The 18,814-nt window shown below is 45.5% G+C and overlaps 2 protein-coding genes across 2 annotated transcripts; one reads left to right on the top strand and one right to left on the bottom strand.

The window, feature by feature from the left end:
- Positions 1-1,112: 1,112 nt before the first annotated feature.
- Positions 1,113-12,054, bottom strand: LOC144719714 (TATA-box-binding protein-like). The gene is made up of 8 exons (XM_078595852.1): positions 11,661-12,054; positions 9,704-9,859; positions 5,524-5,669; positions 4,186-4,273; positions 3,954-4,045; positions 3,379-3,546; positions 2,553-2,647; positions 1,113-1,601 (listed from the first exon to the last, which is right to left on the bottom strand). The coding sequence occupies exons 1-8, from the start codon at positions 11,739-11,741 to the stop codon at positions 1,522-1,524; spliced, it is 906 nt and encodes a 301-aa protein (XP_078451978.1). The 5' UTR covers positions 11,742-12,054; the 3' UTR covers positions 1,113-1,521.
- Positions 12,055-12,651: 597 nt separating this feature from the next.
- Positions 12,652-16,135, top strand: SPTSSA (serine palmitoyltransferase small subunit A). Its single transcript, XM_078595851.1, has 2 exons — positions 12,652-12,807; positions 15,105-16,135. Exons 1-2 carry the CDS (start codon positions 12,708-12,710, stop codon positions 15,203-15,205), a joined length of 201 nt encoding a protein of 66 aa, XP_078451977.1. The 5' UTR covers positions 12,652-12,707; the 3' UTR covers positions 15,206-16,135.
- Positions 16,136-18,814: the final 2,679 nt, after the last annotated feature.

The raw sequence follows: 18,814 nt of genomic DNA, 5'->3' as shown, positions 1-18,814 counted from the left end.
CTCCACTCGCAAACACATTGTTGCAAGCACCTTCATTGCCAATGATTATGGTGTAGTGATTGACAAGTCCGCTCACAGCACCGCTCTGAATGGCTTAGACACCATGTGTACGATTCTAAATAAGGACTGCTGTTCTTGAATGCGATTCAATTCCAAACCACTTTACCTTTCCTTGTTCCGACAGAAAAATAAATTGGTTGACATGTTTTCAAATCAATCAAGATCTACTTGTACGTTTACCTGGTGTGCTTATACAGAAAATACTCCGATGTACGTCTCCCCCTTCTAAGTCGTTTCCCAAATACGGTCACTTTATTAATAGCACGGCCCGATTTGTGCCGTCTCAGCCCACACTTACGTCGCTGACAGCATCCGTCGCCTCTCAGCCTTCCGCTTCCACAGCTCACCCTGTAAATCGCTTCCATTAACGTGGTTTCGATATTTGTCGTCGCACCTTTCAGAAACGCATCCCCAACGTAAACCGGGGTATTACTCTACTGGACTTCACCTGATGTAAATCTCAATACAAAAGTCCCACTTCCATGTACCAAAAGTTATCACGAGATTTGAAGAATGTTCACTCAAGTACGCAGCGCATTCTGGAAACAACCCACGTCCCTACTTGCAGTCAACATTTATTCCCTCTAAATTGGATGTGACAAACTGGATACTTTATATGGTATGTCCAAGAGCAATTGTTTTATGATGGTGATATGTTTTTACATTTGATATGCTTCGATTTTTTTTGCATGCTTGAGAGTTGTGTTCAAATCCGTTAAGCATTTCAATTACTCTCTGTAGAACTGTCGATCTCTTAGCTCTGCATGTTCTCCTTCTGTTGCAAGTATGCTGCAATGTACTCATTACAGGTTGCTTTCAGAAGCGACTTGATGTCTCACCTTGTGAAAAAGTCAGTGTGTCTCGAGTCCCACGTGAGAACACTTAAATCTCTGTCCAGATAGCTTGTCAATAACCTGCTGGTAATACTGCCCCTTATAGGCACCACAGCCAGTACAGCAATCAGGCAGGCTTCAAATCTACCTGTGCGTAATAGGTATAGGCAATGTTCTGGTATGCCTTCGCATTATTTACAGTAATATATTGCAAGAGAATGTGTTACAATGAGTTTATTAGTAATTGCAGGCCTATTACACTGTCCGAGGAGTGAGGAACAAAGTTGATTCCACATCATGCCACAATAATTCAGTCACACTTGTTTCTTTGGAACGTAGGCAGAAATGTAAAATTAAATTTGAAAACAAGTAAAAAAAAGTCTAAAAAGAAACAAGTGGCAAATAAACATCCAAATGCTACCAGTGTCGGAAAGCTAAACCCGACGTAGGTAGCGTTTGTAAAATGATCGCTAACATTGTCTTCATATTAAAGTACAAAAGTGTGTTATAGACAAATGTACATCCAGATCCGATCTGTAGGCAATACTTAAGCCTCCATGACTTGTGCTTGACAGATCACTGGTGAGGAATTCTGGGTTTTTATTGTTTCCGTCCCAGTTGATTTATGTTACGTTGTTTTTCGAAAGCCCTTCAGAATAGGGTAGATGTTTTCAAAGGCTTCGTAGATCTCCCCGCGTACCTTGGCACCTGCATGCATAAAACATTGCAAGCAAAAGACGTAAATAATAATATAAACTTTAAACTCGTAACACTTCTAGATATGACCGTATCTCAATACTTTAGAAGTGGCAACGACAAGACAAATTCTGACATGAACAGTGAGATATTGCAGTGTTAGAATATTGCATAAGAGAGAGGATAACAGAGAATACAACACATGATGTGTAGAGCAGAGAACATGGTGAAGGGAAAGAGGTGGAAATAGCAGGACCAGGGAGACAAAGAGGGCACAGATACAGAAAGAACAAACAATATAAATGATGGGTGACCTATATTTCCACGTGTGGCAGTCATGTTTAGGATATATAGGGCACCAAGTCTAGTACCAGTCCACGCTGGTGGACATTAAATACATTGAGTTCATACATTGTCCCACTGGACGTTGTGAACCCAACTTGATTTCCACCAATATTTGTTTAGAGCGCCACCAAAAAATGTGAAACGTATGATAAAGTTCAAGGAATTTGACAAAGTTGATTAACTTTACCAGTTAAATTACTCGATTGTGACAGAGCTTTATAACTATTTAGAATTAAGTGCTTTGGTACAAGTGTATTGTCAGTGGTGTAAAATAAATACAATATTATTAAATGTATTCATCATTAACACTATCTTATAACAGAAAAATGCATTGTAGTTTAATGTTCTGAGCGGTGATGGTCCTTCTGTATAGTATTGACTAACAGTTTGATACCACATTTTACATTATTGAAAGCGATATTGCCAACAGTTTGGATAACACATGCAAACTACTTAACATTCAAAGAAACCTTGAGAGGATAAACATTTATTAATTTTAAAGTTCACTGCACTTATTCGACGATAAAAATGTAGTGTTTGCAAGGCAGACATAATGCACACTTTTCTCAAACATAATTAGCATCAGGCTACCACTTCCCAAACCATCCCTGGCATTACCTGTGAGCACCACCTTTCCAGACACAAATATGAGCAGCACGATCCTAGGCTTCACCATGCGGTAGATGAGTCCAGGAAAGAGCTCCGGTTCGTAGCTATGACACACCAGTGGAAAGGGGACATATTTGAACTTTAACATGGGCATTATTATAATTTTTTAATATATATACAAAACATATCAACCTATGGCCTAATCACCCATAAAGGTGGCCAATCTTGTTAGATTTTAGAAGCTAAGCAGGTTTGAGCCAAGATAGTGCTTGGGGGGTCATGGTGCAACAAACAGGATGTCATCGAGCTTTGCGGGGCTTCTTGGTGGGCATCAGAGGGCAGCGCAGCAACATATTTTGTTGTACTGTACTCTTAAGCTTCCACATCTATGCCCCCCCGCCTTCACTGACCCACATGGTGAGATTGTGTCAAGTAAGCCCCATGACCCGCACAGGCTTCAGGAGACCCTCATTCAGCAGTGAATCAACAAAAAAAATTGTACATGTATAAACACACACTTGTGGCACAGGGGAGGAGATCCCCGGGACAAGCGGTATAAATAACATGAACCAAGGACAGTTAATAATATCCAAGGGCAATTCCAATTATTCACAAATTCTCTTATCAGGTTCTCTCGTGACCACATGCAAGACTATCTACTTGTTGATAAGCAGGTTAGGGTTACATTCTAGAAAAATCAACAGAAGCTAAGCTAAATTGGCCATCCAGCTTCCTGTCAATAAACGAACCACGATGGTGAGTCAGCTGACTGTTCACCAATAAGCATGGAAAAGCTGAGCTCTGCAAAGGGCTACGGATACCAGTGACTGCTCACCTGCTGAACTGCTGGTGTGTAAGCACCAGCCCTTCCAAGCGGATAGGAAACTTGACATCGCAGCTGCCCACCATATTCTGGATCTTGAAGTCAAGGAACTTGGCGGGGAAGCCCAACTTCTGTACAACGCGTGCGTACTTGCGTGCTGCCAGACGGGACTGGTCTTCACTGCGTTTGTAAAACCACAACCACAGATAGCGGAACACGCATTAGAATTCGCGGCGCGTGAACTCCTAACAGCACATCAGTGCTATAGATGGGTGTCCCTCAAACGCTGGTCCTCACAACTCTTCACAGTTCACCTTTTAATGTTTACCACTCGTTTGTATTCATTTGAAAATTAACCAACTGCACACTATATGCACCTGATGGTTGGTAATCATGGACAGCTATTGCGGGGTGTCAAAGACTGGAGTTTGATAAACAACGTTTGAGATAATCCTTAAAACACGAACGTTCAAATGGTATGCAGATACATTGTTTTCAAAAGACTGACAATATCGCGGGTAATCAAGTTTTATGGATAATTTAATCATAGACACACACACATGACAGGTGGCGAGGCAGAAGTATACCTTTTGGCACCTGTGCACACCATCTTGCCGGAGCTGAAGATGAGCGCCGTGGTCCTGGGTTCACGGATCCTCATGATCACCGCGGCAAAGCGCTGGGGAAGACACCGCAGGCCGGTAAGTTAGTGCCAACGGGGCCAAGCTGCCAGGGCTCCACGTGATCCATGTGCCACGTATAACCTAGTTCCAGGCTGTAATAACGATGAACTCAAAAAACCTTATCTGATATTTGTACCTTGGGATTGTACTCGGCGTTTCTCGCGTGAAGTGCAATTTTCTTCAAGTCCAGCTTACAACACAAGTTGACTGTGGATACTATGTTCCTGGTAATGAAACAAAAAACAAGATATAGGTGAGCATATTTACTACCATTCACAAATACTCTTAAATGTTACGTACATAATTAAATAAAAAAATGGAATAATTGCAATCAATATCATGAAACGATGGAAATTGCTTGTGGTTTTACATTCAACTCTTTGAGGAGCATCCCACAACATTTGGCCAATTACTTAACGAGCATTGTGTACGTGGGAGAAAAGCAGGAGTGCCCGGAGAAAAGCTCACAAATGAAGGAACACTCAGAATCAATCTCATACACAAAGGTCTGTAGTTTTCTGTACTACCGTCTACTGGCCAACCACAGCCCAGAAGATTGGGATCTACCGTTTCTTTCCATCCACACTGCGGTCAACCACCAAAAAGTGAGAAACGCAACATTTCTCGCTTCCTCCATCTGTTTGTCCTCAACTTTGGAACTCCCTCTCAGTCTCTTTTCCTAAAACGTGCTCAATTCAAGAAAAGTCTTAGCTCCTAGACCGTAACTCATGGGTGATCTCCCTTGTTGGCCACATTGCATAACAGGCCTTTGGAACTGTCTTCAGCAACTCTGAGAAATAAATATGTACAAATAAATAAAACACATAAATGCATACACGTGCATGATAAGAGTACACACAGCTTAAATCTAAAACGCACATGTAGAATATCCACGACAGTAACATAAAATATGCCATCTACACAGTCACAAACAATTCATGCATGCAAAGATGCCACCTTTACAGAGGCCTAGACCCCCTCCTGTTTCACTTCCCCCTCGCCCCTACCTCTGACAGTGCACAATAAATTAATGGATCCAATGAATTCAGGTCCTTGGATCCAAATCTGGTGGATCATAAAAAAGAACTAGGATGCAGCTCTATATTTGTATCCATCCCATTATTAATACCAGCACACACACAACCCACATTTGGCCAGCTTCTTTGAACATATGCTCAGTCTCAACAACCCCATTGTTAGGCTAATGCACCAATTTTCCCGACATTCAGCATCGCAGCAAAATGCCAAACATGGCCTTTGAGGCCAGTACATCACTTCCAAATCCATTTGGCCACCAACAGAACAGAAACCTGATGTTGAGCAGACACCAGATGGGGGGGGGGTGTGGAGCAGAAGAAGGGTGTTCTGGATCCCAGCAATATTTCACTTGCATCTAAAGCATAACAATTTACATTCATAACTGCAAGTATTACTGTCTCATCGGGATATTGAGCCGGGGTGCTGTGTTACGTACTGTAGCTGTGGAACGATACCCGAGCTCTCAGAGGCCGGCGTGATGGGTGTCATGGGAGTCATGGGCGTCATGGGAGACTGGTAAAGGGGGGCGCAGCCAGGCAGGGCTGTGGTGGTGCTGCTCCCTTGTGTCTGGTAAACTTGCATCTGTGTGCCAGACAAGGGAACAACCGAAACCCTGCTTATTCGTATCATGATGCTGCAATAAAGTCAATCTTGTACATGCTAGTACTTATACCAACATCTGAAAATGCAGTCAAGTGTTGAAATGCATGCTTGCCAAATCAAACATACGTCAAATTTAAATACCATGTCATAGCCAACACTCCACTATACATGATGATTGTTGATTTTTTTTCAGGAGGGTCATGCCAATATTGTGCAGGAGGGGGTGACGATTGCTATGTACAGGAGACTCGATTATCCACGCTAATGATGTGGAGGACAGCCGCAGATAATTCAAAATTGTGGTAATCTAAAAATATTAATTTTCCGTGGATTTCTGTGCCAAAAACCGCAAATATAGGTATAAATTACCGATCGATGCACATGCTCAGTGATAACACTTTCCTGCTACCACGCATAAGACTCGGCCCAATTAGTGGACAGCAGAGCCATGCCAATCAACGTCAATCAAACTCCGCTCACTGTTGTAAAGCTATGCAATTACTGCGCTGTAGAGGTGATCACATGGATTTCGGATCAACCGGAGCACATGTATGTCCGGTTTAATTACGTTACTTGTAATAAACATTTACAAGAATAGCAATGTATAACTGTTTTCAGATTATTAATTTGGGCTGAAGGGAAAATCCATGATTTATAAATTTGTCAAAAACGCAGGTGCTCGGTTAATCCGCAAATCGGATAAACCGCACGCGGATAACCGAGAGTTTACTGTATATTTAACTCAGAATTTATGGGTAACTTTGACCATGACGCCGACACGAGGCACCCTCGCGAATGACGCCACAGAATGTTTCACGTTCACCGAAGCAGACGGCGCATAATATTTGGTTAATGCACGCGCAGAAATAATCAGGGTAGCTGCTCGATTGGAACCGTGAATCTCTGCAACAAGTGGCGAAAGCGCTACCACTAGGTTATGTCACCACCTCTATAATGGAGTTATGAGAATTTATATTTAATAGCAAACGTCAAAGCAAGTAAACAAACAAGCACATGGCCAATATATACAGTAAAGGAAAAAAGTATTTGATCCCCTGCTTATTTTGTACGTTTGCCCACTGACAAAGAAATGATCAGTCTATAATTTTAATGGTAGGTTTATTTGAACAGTGAGAGACAGAATAACAACAACAAAATCGAGAAAAACGCATGTCATACGCATTACATATCTCAGGAGGGATTTTGTCCCACTCCTCTTTGCAGATCTTCTCCAAGCCATTAAGGTTTCGAGGCTGACGTTTGGCAACTCGAACCTTCAGCTCCCTCCACAGATTTTCTATGGGATTAAGGTCTGAAGACTGGCTAGGCCACTCCAGGACCTTAATGTGCTTCTTCTTGAGCCACTCCTTTGTTGCCTTGGTAGTGTGTTTTGGGTCATTGTCATGCTAGAATACCCATCCACAACCCATTTTCAATGCCCTGGCTGAGGTAAGGAGGTTCTCACCCAAGATTTAACGGTACATGGCCCCGTCCATCGTCCCTTTGATGCGGTGAAGTTGTCCTGTCTCCTTGGCAGAAAAACACCCCCAAAGCATAATGTTTCCACCTCCATGTTTGACGGTGGGGATGGTGTTCTTGGGGTAATAGACAGCATTCCTCCTCCAAAAACGGCGTGTTGAGTGGACGCCAAAGAGCTCCATTTTGGTCTCATCTGACCACAACGCTTTCACCCAGTTGTCCTCTGAATCATTCAGATGTTCATTGGCAAACTTCAGACGGGCATGTATATGTGCTTTCTTGAGCAGGGGGACCTTGCGGGCACTGCAGGATTTCAGTCCTTCACGGCGTAGTGTGTTACCAACTATTTTCTTGGTGACTATGGTCCTAGCTGCCTTGAGATCATTGACAAGATCCTCCCATGTAGTTCTGGGCTGATTCCTCACCATTCTTATGATCATTGCAACTCCACGAGGTGAGATCTTGCATGGAGCCCCCAGGCCGAGGGAGATTGACAGTTCTTTTGTGTTTCTTCCATTTGCGAATAATCGCACCAACTGTTGTCACCTTATCGCCAAGCTGCTTGGCGATGGTCTTGTAGCCCATTCCAGCCTTGTGTAGGTCTACAATCTTGTCCCTGACATCCTTGGAGAGCTCTTTGGTCTTGGCCATGGTGGAGAGTTTGGAATCTGATTGATTGATTGCTTCTGTGAACAGGTGTATTTTATACAGGTAACAAGCTGAGATTAGGAGCACTCCCTTTAAGAGTGTGCTCCTAATCTCAGCTCGTTATCTGCATAAAAGACACCTGGGAGCCAGAAATCTTTCCGATTGAGAGGGGGTCAAATACTTATTTCCCTCATTAAAATGCAAATCAATTTATAACATTTTTGACATGCGTTTTTCTGGATTTTGTTGTTGTTATTCTGTCTCTCACTATTCAAATAAACCTACCATTAAAATTATAGACTGATAATTTCTTTGTCAGTGGGCAAACGTACAAAATCAGCAGGGGATCAAATACTTTTTACCCTCAATGTACATTACACCAAATTGTATACATTGTCAGGTAAAAAAGAGTTTTAAACAGATATGTTAGCAAATAAAAAAATATACTATTTAATTGCACCCATTCGATTTTGCAAACATCTGCAAAAAACTTATCAGCAAAGATGTGTTGCTTATCGTGTTACAAAATTACGCAAAAATACATATTCTGGGTCTGCAAATTATGGGTTTACAATAGTTAAATGTGCTTTGCAAATGGCAGTTCAATACAAATTCCTACATCTCCATCTTTTCCACCATAATGAGATAAAACTATATAGGCATGATTTGGGAATTGGTGGAAACCCCTTTATTACCATTTTCGGTGGAATAATGACCAGATCCAATTGAATTACTACCATTTGGGATATTATTATTCAAATATTGGCTGAAACAGTCTTTCTATTAAAAAAAAACGTTAATTTACATTTGTAAAGACATTTTCTTTGTTGGTTGTAAGACACAGTCAGATTAATGTGTTGGCAACAAATCTATTAACACCGGATTCTGGTAGAGAATAATCAGGCCAGTGAAGAAAAAGTAGAAATGACAATGTCTGCCATATATGGGCAGAAACTCCTTTTAAAAAATATCTTCACACTGTGAGGTCACAAGTTGAAATGTCGGTCGGGGACAGACATAACCAATCACCCCACTGGGATCAATAACAAGTAAACCCGTTAAAACAAAGTTTTTCACTATAAATCCTTTATATGCGTGGCGGCTAGAGTCCTCTCGTCCTCTGGCTTGAGATGGCTGCCACCTATGGGTCAGATGATTGTCTGCCACCATTAAGCAATTGGTAATTAAATATTTAATTTGTTTTCCCTAAACAGTGTAAAATTTAGGAATTTTTTTTTCACGAAAATTAATTGTCAAACACAACGAGTCTGTGTGGAACATGTCAGCTTGATTGGATCATGGGAAGTGGGATAAAAAACGAGCAAAAGATTTGCACGGTCCTAAGCAAGCAAGCGAACTTAATATAAAGAATTTAAAAATATATTCGCCTGAGGAGGACGCGGGGATCGCTCCCGCGACCTTTGGCATGGGAAGCGAGGGCGCTACCAACTGCGCTACTCCGCCACGGCCTGTGGAGGGGTTACGCTCTGGGCTCTTACACTGTGACGTTCAGCCAAAGCCATGAATGAGTTCTATTTGAATATATGTAAAATAATTTTTTTGCCTAAAAAGTGTAAAATTTTGGGAATTTTTTTTCACGAACATTAATTGTCTCGCACAACGAGTCTGTGTGGAAAATGTCAGCTCGATTGGATCACGGGAAGTGGGTTAAAAAACGACCGAAAGATTTGCACGGTCGTAAGCAAGCAAGCAAGCACACAAGCAAGCAAGCAAGCACGCAAGCAAGCAAGCAAGCGAACTTAATATAAAGGATTTAAAAAGAGTACCCATTAGTGGCAGGGCAGTGTTTGTTATTGTCAATGGCAGCTTATTAACAAGCATATTGCAGGTGCCCATGAATAGATGCACTCAAAACACACTCATACCTGTGAGGCTCCATTGTCTTGCTGCGATGTCCCAGCCTGGGGCTGCTGTTGATCGTCTGCCATGCCCATGGAGGAGCCCTGCACGGGCTGTGGGGTGAGGCCTGTCCCGTAGGGCATCATGGGACTGAAGAGCGGCATCCCAGGCGTCATCCCACCCTGCCCGCAAAGCGCACACCCATTAACATGCACAACACATTTGGCCTGGTCAAAGATGTGTTTGTAGTATGACGTTAACCACCAGCAACATAAAATGAAAGGAAAAAACCAGTCACTTCCACCTTTACCAAACAACTAGAAAATTGTGCTGATTTGTTACCAAAATATAAGCACATACAAAATGGCATTATGGAAACTGGCTGCATTGTTGGTAATTGTTTTAATAACGAATTGATAACCGAAAAACCAGTGCGTTCATTCTGTAATGACTTTTAGGCATTGCTCTTCACTGCTAGCAGCGGTGACAAAGCCACATCACAATTCTGGGGGCCAGTATTCTTTTTCATATAAAAAACAATGTTGCTGCGTGCAGAACAGCAGAGGCTTCCATATTCCAACAAGCGGGGGATAATTTAACAATGACACTTGTGCGAAGCTTATTGCACTTTTAGATTTTTTTCACGAACATATCTGAGCCAAGGTCCTCACGACAAATTAGGAGTGATTTTTTTTTTACCCAGCGATTTGCTGTGCCGACCCGGAAACAAACCGTGGGTGAACCACCACAGCTGCCCTGTAACATCTGCAGGGAATTATTTTAAAAAAGTGTCTTCTGATAAAACCCAGATATTAAAGCCCGTGACATTAGGCACTGAAAATACTCAGGGTGGCTGCAACAAAAACATTGAAAAGCACCACACTACGCTTGGCCCAACATGACCGCACGTTCTCCGGTTACTCGTGCTGTACAAATAAGAGGTTTTCTGCAAATAGATTTCGGCTTCTGTGTAAACACAAATGCTATCGCGTTTTGGAAGCATATTGTCTGCGCAATGGCCTTACAAAACGGGAAAAGGCTGGGTTGTTACCCAAGCATGCAAGACCATCGGGAAACGTCAGCCTTTCTTTCACGAGTGTAAATAAAAAAATAAACTTCAGCTGGCATTCCAGGAATTGAACACGAAGGTGTTAGTCTTCAAGCTCGGTGGTAGCACGTCTGTCTTCATGTGAGACTGTAAATGAATGACGAATCTCTTATTCATTCGGGAAGTCACTTAGAGGCTATTCCTCAGCGAAAACGACGTGAACACTGGCAAATGGAGGCATTAAAATCGAAATATGAGGCAAAAGGCTTAAGCCTCCACATGTTCAATAATTCAGTGTTAACAGAATGATTACCTGCAATAAGACCAAATTAATTTCTGAATGGATTTCGCACAATCAGCGCGTTCAGAGCTCTACTATTTCAATAATCGTCATGTCACATTTACAGGGCTACGAAAATTGGGAACAGAAGAGAAGCAATCATGGGACCGGATGAAGAGGCGGAAAGGTTCAACAAGTTAATTTTGTAAACCAGGTGAGAACTCAAGATACCAGGATAGCCTGTTTGTAATAGTGAAAAGTGAGAAGTGGAGGTTAATATGCAGAGTTGCATATTAGGGGGACAGAAGCATAAGGGAGAGCAGCAGGGGGAACGGAAACAAGAGATTCACAAGAGAGGTGGACATAAGAGACGTGAAGACGTAAGAGATAATGGGGGAGACAGTGGGAATCCTGTACGGCGAGGGAGACGAGCGATGAGACAGGAAAGATGAGAAAAGAGATCGGAAACAGGAGAGACAGACATGATACAGACAGAAAACACGAGACGGGAGGGCGGAGAGGGCTAGAAGATCCAGGAGGTAGTGGACAGGTTATGATGAGCCATGCGAGAGAGAACACGAGAGCCCGAGAGAACACGCGAGATTGGGAGACACCGGCCACGAGACGGGCCCTGCGCCTCAGGCGGCGCACGCACTTGCTGCGAGCCGAGGTTGGGAGAGAAGCCCGACATGCTGCCCGACATGCTGCCCGGCATGCTGCTGCCCGACGGGTCCATGGTGCGCCGCGATCCTAGAGGGGGCCGCGCGCGACCAGCGGGGCCCGGGCGAGGAGGCGGCGGCGGCGCGCAGCCGAGCGGGGCCGGCTTCCAGCACAGGGTGGGGGCCTCAAGGCCCGGTCCTGTGGAGGAGACGACTCGGTGGGATTCAGCTGAGCGGGACTCTGCTGGGTGGTCCTGGGCAGTGTCTCGGCGTGCCCGGGCTCGGCGTGTCGAGCCGCGGGGGGGCTCGGCTGGACGGGGAGGCGACTCGGCGGGGCTCGGCTCAGGCCAGGCGCGGGTCTTCGATCGCCGCGACTCGCCGCTCACAATCCCCACTGCGCATACGAGTGGCGCGCTCTGTGCTGCCGCCTCATTGGTTCGATTTGTTCGACGCCGAAGCGCGCCGCAACCAATCGCGCGCGAGAGCCCCGGACTGTCCGCGCGCGCGCACTGACACACGCGCGGAAGGACCAATCGCGTGGCGCCTCGCCACGCGTACGCTCTACGGAATTGAATCGCGGGGCGGGGGCTTAGAGAGCAGGATGGGGGGGGAACCCCTCCCCCTTGTCCCTCCCCCCCTTCCCCCGCTACCCCAGCTGTGTGACACGTGACCTCGCCTCGGTTCAGGCCCCGCCTCCACAACGACGGGGCGGGGCTGATAGTGGGCGGGGGTAGAGGGGCGGGGTTGCGGTTGTCGCGAGGGCTGAAATAGGGGGCGGGGCTGCTGGGTAAGGGGGCGGGGCTGCTGGGTAAGGGGGCGGGGCTCCGGGGTAAGGGAGGCGGGACTCCGAGGTGAGGGGCGGGACTCCGGGGTGAGGGGCGGGGCTCCGGGGTGAGGGGCGGGGCTCCGGGGTGAGGGGCGGGGCTCCGGGGTGAGGGGCGGGGCTCCGGGGTGAGGGGCGGGGCTCCGGGGTGAGGGGCGGGGCTCCGGGGTGAGGGGCGGGACTGTATCTCGCAGTGAGGCAGAACGAGGAGGAGGTCGAGATGGCGCTGCGAACGTGGGAGCGGCTGTCGCGTGTCTACCACCAGTACCTGCTCGTCACGGCGCTCTACATGCTGGAGCCCTGGGAGCGAACCGCCTTCAGTATCCGCGCCACGGCGGCCCTGACGGGAGGCGCGCTCTGTGTGGTGGTCACGCCGCGTGTGCGTGGTTCGTGCGGGTCGCGTGTGCGCGGCTGCTCGAACGCCCGGGTCCGCTACGTGGAGGCGGGGGTCGCCGTGAGGCCGTCGAGTCGCGGCGGGGCTGGGGCAGGGGTAGGGCGAGGTGATGGGAAAGACTGCCAGCGCCACGCGGTTTCTCTCACTTATCGATTAACAACCACGACGACGACGCTCGCCCCTCGTCCTCGCCCCCGCGCTCACCACGGGCCCGGGCCAGAGGCAGGCCCCGCACGGTGGGGAGGACACAAACACGCGCCGAGTTGCTTCAAGAAGAGTTCTACAACCCGCGGTGCTGAGCATCGCCGACCAGCCAAGGGTTGCAAACTCTTGACTGAAGCTAGCCCGTGCGTATTTTGTTTTCTTACAACCATCACATTTAATCGCCTTGTCAATTCCGGTAGAGACTCCTCCCGGCTGGTCCGGAGAGGGTCGGCAACCCGCAGCCAGACGTGTATCGCGATGGCAGCAGCAGGGGGGGACCCGACCGTGCTCATCGGAGGTGCGTAGAACAATCTAAACAGCAAGTAGTTTGTTTCAAAAGTGCATAGCTCCTCCGTTGCTTCATCGTGTCAAAGGAAGAACGTTCCAGACGGCCGCAGAAGCAGCGCATCTGAAAGCGCGCGATGCGGTGACCCCCCCCCCACCATCGTCTTGTTCGATGGCAGAAGCCGCTGCGATGATGACCGGAGTTGGCGTGACGGTAACCCCGGCCGATCTCGCAGCAGCAGCATCACCCCTATAACCACATCGCCCCTATAACCACATCGCCCCTATAACCACATCACCCGGAATGCGCCCGGGCCTCATGCATAACAGCCGTCGCGGTTATCCAGACAATTCCATTATAGTGTGCAATGCCTCTGCTTCCACGTGTATGATTCCCGCATTTATCAAGCCGCACTTACCAGCGTGGTGAAATAAGGGCAATTAACACCCACTCAAATTCCGAATATGCGTGGGTCGACCCCCACCCAGCTAATACAAGCTGCACGTCGAAAAGACGATGGTTGCAAGAAGCTTGCAGTTAATGTTATCATTGGTTTAACTATTTTTGTTCAAACGTATGGTATTTGATAAACAGACGTATGCGGCTGAATGCATCGTTCACGGTCAACGGCTTTGCCTTATTAGGGCCCTCTGCTGGGCGAGTTCCTGATAACCAGCGATAGGAATATCGCCACACAGTGGCCATCGCAGCTGGTGACGCCTCGGCAGCAGTATTTCAATGTCCAGCATGCCCACCCTTGTTCAGTGAATCAACAAATATGTGGGTGGTCATGAACTTTGAGCTTGGGGCTGAGTTACAGGGTTCTTTTGGTATGTTTATGATGTATTGTGGATAGCGTGCCTGACTCCCGAGATGCCTTGGGGGCATTGGCTGTGTGTGTAAACAAAGTCCTTGTCATTTATTCAAGCCGCGTGCTTGGCAGTGGCTAATCGTGGCCGTAATATGACATGGATGCAATTACACTGTTTTTATTAGGTAAAGAGGTAAGCTGCATGTTTCTGAAAATATTTAGGTACAGAATGATAGCTAGTTACACAAGTATATAAAAAAAATCGAAACCTGTCCATATAAGGCTGCGACAGTGACTACTAAAGGAATTTATAACTTTGCCAACACAAACATACAGAAAATAATTTTTAAAAAACGTTACCACAACTGATGGCATGGTCCCTTTGTCAACTGGTGACTGAAACTTCACGTTCATGTTTTTCCATGAACTTGACCAATCCTAATCTTCCCCTCGGGTTAGATTTTTGAAAACAGTCAAAGCCAAAATGAATAATATCACTGTAGAGCACTTATTGCCCTGCCAGCAAAGATAATGAGGTGGACTGAAGGATAAGTTCCACTTATCGCGTCACTCTCTTCAGACTTTGCTTTCCGCAGTGGCCGTGTGTATGCTCTTAACGAGTTCATTGCTGTGGTGGAGTGGTGGTGCAACGGTTAGCACCACGATCAACATCACTGGCAAATATCTGAACCGTCCTGGGCCTCCCTTATGTCAATTCAGTCTTATACGAGTACCTACCACGGGGTGTGAACAACAGCCAGGCATGGTGCTGGCCACACCACCCCATCCATCGTGCAATGTATGGCCTTAATATGTGCCTGCGAACAGTACTCGCTGCAACAGCCTGTAAAATACTATACGGAGGATCTTTGTGTGTTGTCGGATGCCGTCCCCGCGTGTGCAGCCTTGACTTAACGCTCAGATTCGTTCCTGCTGGCGGTGCTGGGCATGGCCGTGTACACGGCCTACGTCTTCATGCCACAACACATCTCTGCAGCGCTGCACTACCTGCAGCTGATGTGACCATGGCTGTCCGGCCAGAGCCGTCTCTGTGCGAGGGGCCCCCAAGAAGTGCGCACGACCCGAGCGAGCGTGCAAGAGCCAGCCCAGCCTGTTCTCCCTGTCCCGTTGGAGACCTGCTCAAAATTTCCATCTTCACCAAAACACATGCCTTGTTATGCTGTCGCATTGAGGACCAACTGTGTGCATTTTTACAAGTCTGTTGTACAAGTACAGATATATTTTTCAGGAATCCCCCCCCATCCTGCCCATGTTTTCTGAAATAGTATTTGTATGACTGACTACATTGTTAATTTTTATTTATTGTTTATTCAGAGGGTTTCTGAATGTTGCATGCAGTGGCTGTGCTTTTTTACTTTAGGTTTGTGAGTGATCCAAATCGCACTCTTGAAAAGGTGACGACGCAAGTTTCTAACATTTTGTGGTGCTTTTAAACAGCGGTTAACTGTAAAGCATTCCAACAAAATTGCTGTATTCTAAGTGGTTATCTAATTGTTTATTAAAAATGCCTTACAATGAAATACTGTAATTTATTACATTGCTGCATTTTAATAAATTATTTCAATGCCTTGTAGTGAGTGATTTATACAAATGTAACCGGAAACTAATGTCACCAGTTTCTTGTAAATAGCGGCATTGTAGCTGCTGTTGATTGGGAGCCGGGAGGAATTTCGACTCCCCCATTACTTCGCTTAGTTTCTGACTCGCTGCAGCGAAACGCATTCACTTAATGATGTGGACAAGTAATCGTCGGCAGTGCAGAAATGTGAAAATACGCAGCCTTTATACCCAGTGTATGATATATTTAAGAAATGTGTAGCGTCTGGAGAGTAGTGTGAACGATTTCATTTTGTGTAACTGTTTTGTGTCTGAATTGACAGAATTGCCCTGATGAGTCAGTCGCATGTCAATAAATCATACCTGTTCCAAGCAGAGAGGCATTCTTGAGTAAATGTTTTCATGTGGCCGTCATAGATTTAGGACGATTGACATTATTTTCGGTGGTTAAAAATGTTTTGCACAAAAAAGGTGCCGTAAAGGAGAATTTGATTAACTGCTATTTTCTATGTTAGACAATAATTGAATGAGTCCATTGCTCGTTTTTATTAATGAAAAAGTTAATTTGTTTTTAAAGTATGATGAATCGTTTTAAAAAACTGAAAAGTGAGGGGTTTATTTCAGTGCATATCAGGAGTCAAATAATGAGTCATTTCATGTAAATGGGAAGTACAGTAGTCTGAACGTTTGTTTTCGTACACTTTTAAGAGTCGAGTCCACGAATACCCGCAATGTTTTATTGCGACAGATAATGCATCGCTGGAGGCGAAACAATACCTATTATAATCACCCAGGAATGTCTGTCCTTAACGCTTGTGACGTCACTCCACATCGACCAGCTCCCTCATTAACATTCATGAGCAGGTAACGTCCTCCTAATGGACACCCCCCCCCACCCCTCATTAATAATCAGGAGCGGGTGACGTCACTCAATATGGAGTACTCCCCCCTTCACAAATAATCGTACGCAAGTGACGTCACTCCACGTCGACCAGCCCCCCTCAATAATCATGAACAGGTTACATCCACCACATGGACCCCCCCCTCATTTATAATCATGAGCAGGTGACGTCACTCCACATGGAGCACCCTCATTAATAATCATGAGCAGGTGACGTCACTTCACATCGAGCAGCCCCCCTCAAGAATCATAAGGTGACGTCCTCCAAATGGACACACCCCCTCCATTCATAATAATTAGCAGCTGATGTCACTCTCCATGGGGGGGGGGGGGGTTGAGGCGCCTTCTCCCCCCTCGGCGTCAACTTACAACCCTCACGACAAAGGCAGAACCCTTACGTCACGCGATCTCCATAACGCTATTGAGACATCAAAGTAAAAAGGACGTCATAATAAACAAGGGATTATATCCTTCAAATGAAATAGGTCTGTGTCACTGCGCCCTTACAAATTGCAAACGCATTAATGCAATGAATATCACGTCGCGGTCTGCTTTTCACTTGCAAGTTTCAGATTTACTGCAATGCACCCCTTCTTGGACGGACAAAAGGCGAATTAGAAAGAACAATCTAAATAATGCTAATTGTTATGGTTGGTAAATGCATATCAGTTGTCTTGCTGTAATTATAGTATTTAAATTCAGGTCTCTTAAGGAACTCGACTGAATCCGAATCAATATTTATCCTGGAGGAATCCGATGAGCTATAAAGCTTTTTCGCTTACCTATTTACAGAGGTCATACAACCAACTGTTGAGGTTCACACACTGGTGAATTGCAAGGCTTAAAAAAAACAGCAGGTGTGCTTGGGGCATATTTTTTTGCTCGGAAAAGCTTTGGTAAACTAATAGTGAACCTGCTGACCACCTCACCACCCTTGTTGAATACTCATGAGTCACTTGATCCTCGCCAGCCTTCAATGCTCGCTAACGCACTTACCCTACAGTCCATAAGCATGTTTTTTTTTATATTCTTTGGGTCTTTCGGTAAGGTCACGTAGATAGAACAATAACATAATAAAAATGAAAATAAAGTGAATAAAAAAATAATAATAAAATCACGACGTTTCAATCGCAACACAAGCAATCGTCATCAAGAGAGAAAAGGGGGGGGGGGAAGCTGCCGAGGCAGGCTGTTTTAAAGGTTTGAAATGGGTGTAGCCCAAGGGTCATAAACAAGGTGGGCGGGGTTAGTGATGTTAAAGTGAGAGAGATTAGCATGTCAATGTAAGAAATTAGCATGTCAATGTAAACGGCGGCTGTGTTAGTGTGAACCTGTTAATGTAAAATCAGAGAGTCGAAAATAACTGCTAACATCGGAAGGTAGGATGGAAACATCACAGCCAGTTATGACTTACATTGGTTAATAACGTCCTTCCAATGATTGCTCAGTTTGTACCCATCTTCTTGGTTGAAATGTGATCCCTGACATGCAATACCCCGGCGTCTATAAATTAAGCTGTGCCTGCGGCACTAGTTACATTGGGGAAACTAAGCGACATGTTTCGGACCGTGTTCGTGAACATAAGGCAGATCTGAAACACGGTCGGATCAATACCTCAGCCGTGGCTGATCATTGTTTTAATGTGGTGGGCTCACACAAAATGGATTTCTCCAAGACGAAGGTACTCTGCAAACCCACTGGCTATCAACAAAGATTCGTTCATGAAGCCATCCAGATATATAGACACAGACACAATTTCAAGGAATAAATGTGGGACCCCTTCAACTGATGGCACAACGCGAATGTTTTATTATAATTATTGGTAACGACCCTCGGCCACATTCCAATGATTGACCCAAAGTACAACCGGCATGTCGTTAATTCATGATTGGCAAAGTCTAGATTTGAAGCTTTCGTGACTGCAAGGATTCATACTCTTAGGTTTTTTCGGTAAAGTCACGTAGGGGAAAAATATATAATAAAAATAACATACATTTTTTTGAAATAAAATAATAAATCACGACGTTTCGGAGGCAACACAAGCTTCCGTCTTCAGGTGGAACCGTCACAGCACAATTGCTGTATCAAGTAGTAGTACTTGATACAGCAATTGTGCTGTGACGGAAGTTTGTGTTGCCTCCGAAACGTCGTGA

This window comes from Lampetra planeri, chromosome 7 (assembly GCF_965212315.1).
Source record: "Lampetra planeri chromosome 7, kcLamPlan1.2.h2, whole genome shotgun sequence".
NCBI lineage: Eukaryota > Metazoa > Chordata > Hyperoartia > Petromyzontiformes > Petromyzontidae > Lampetra > Lampetra planeri.
This window is presented reverse-complemented; position numbering and strand designations above follow the sequence as displayed.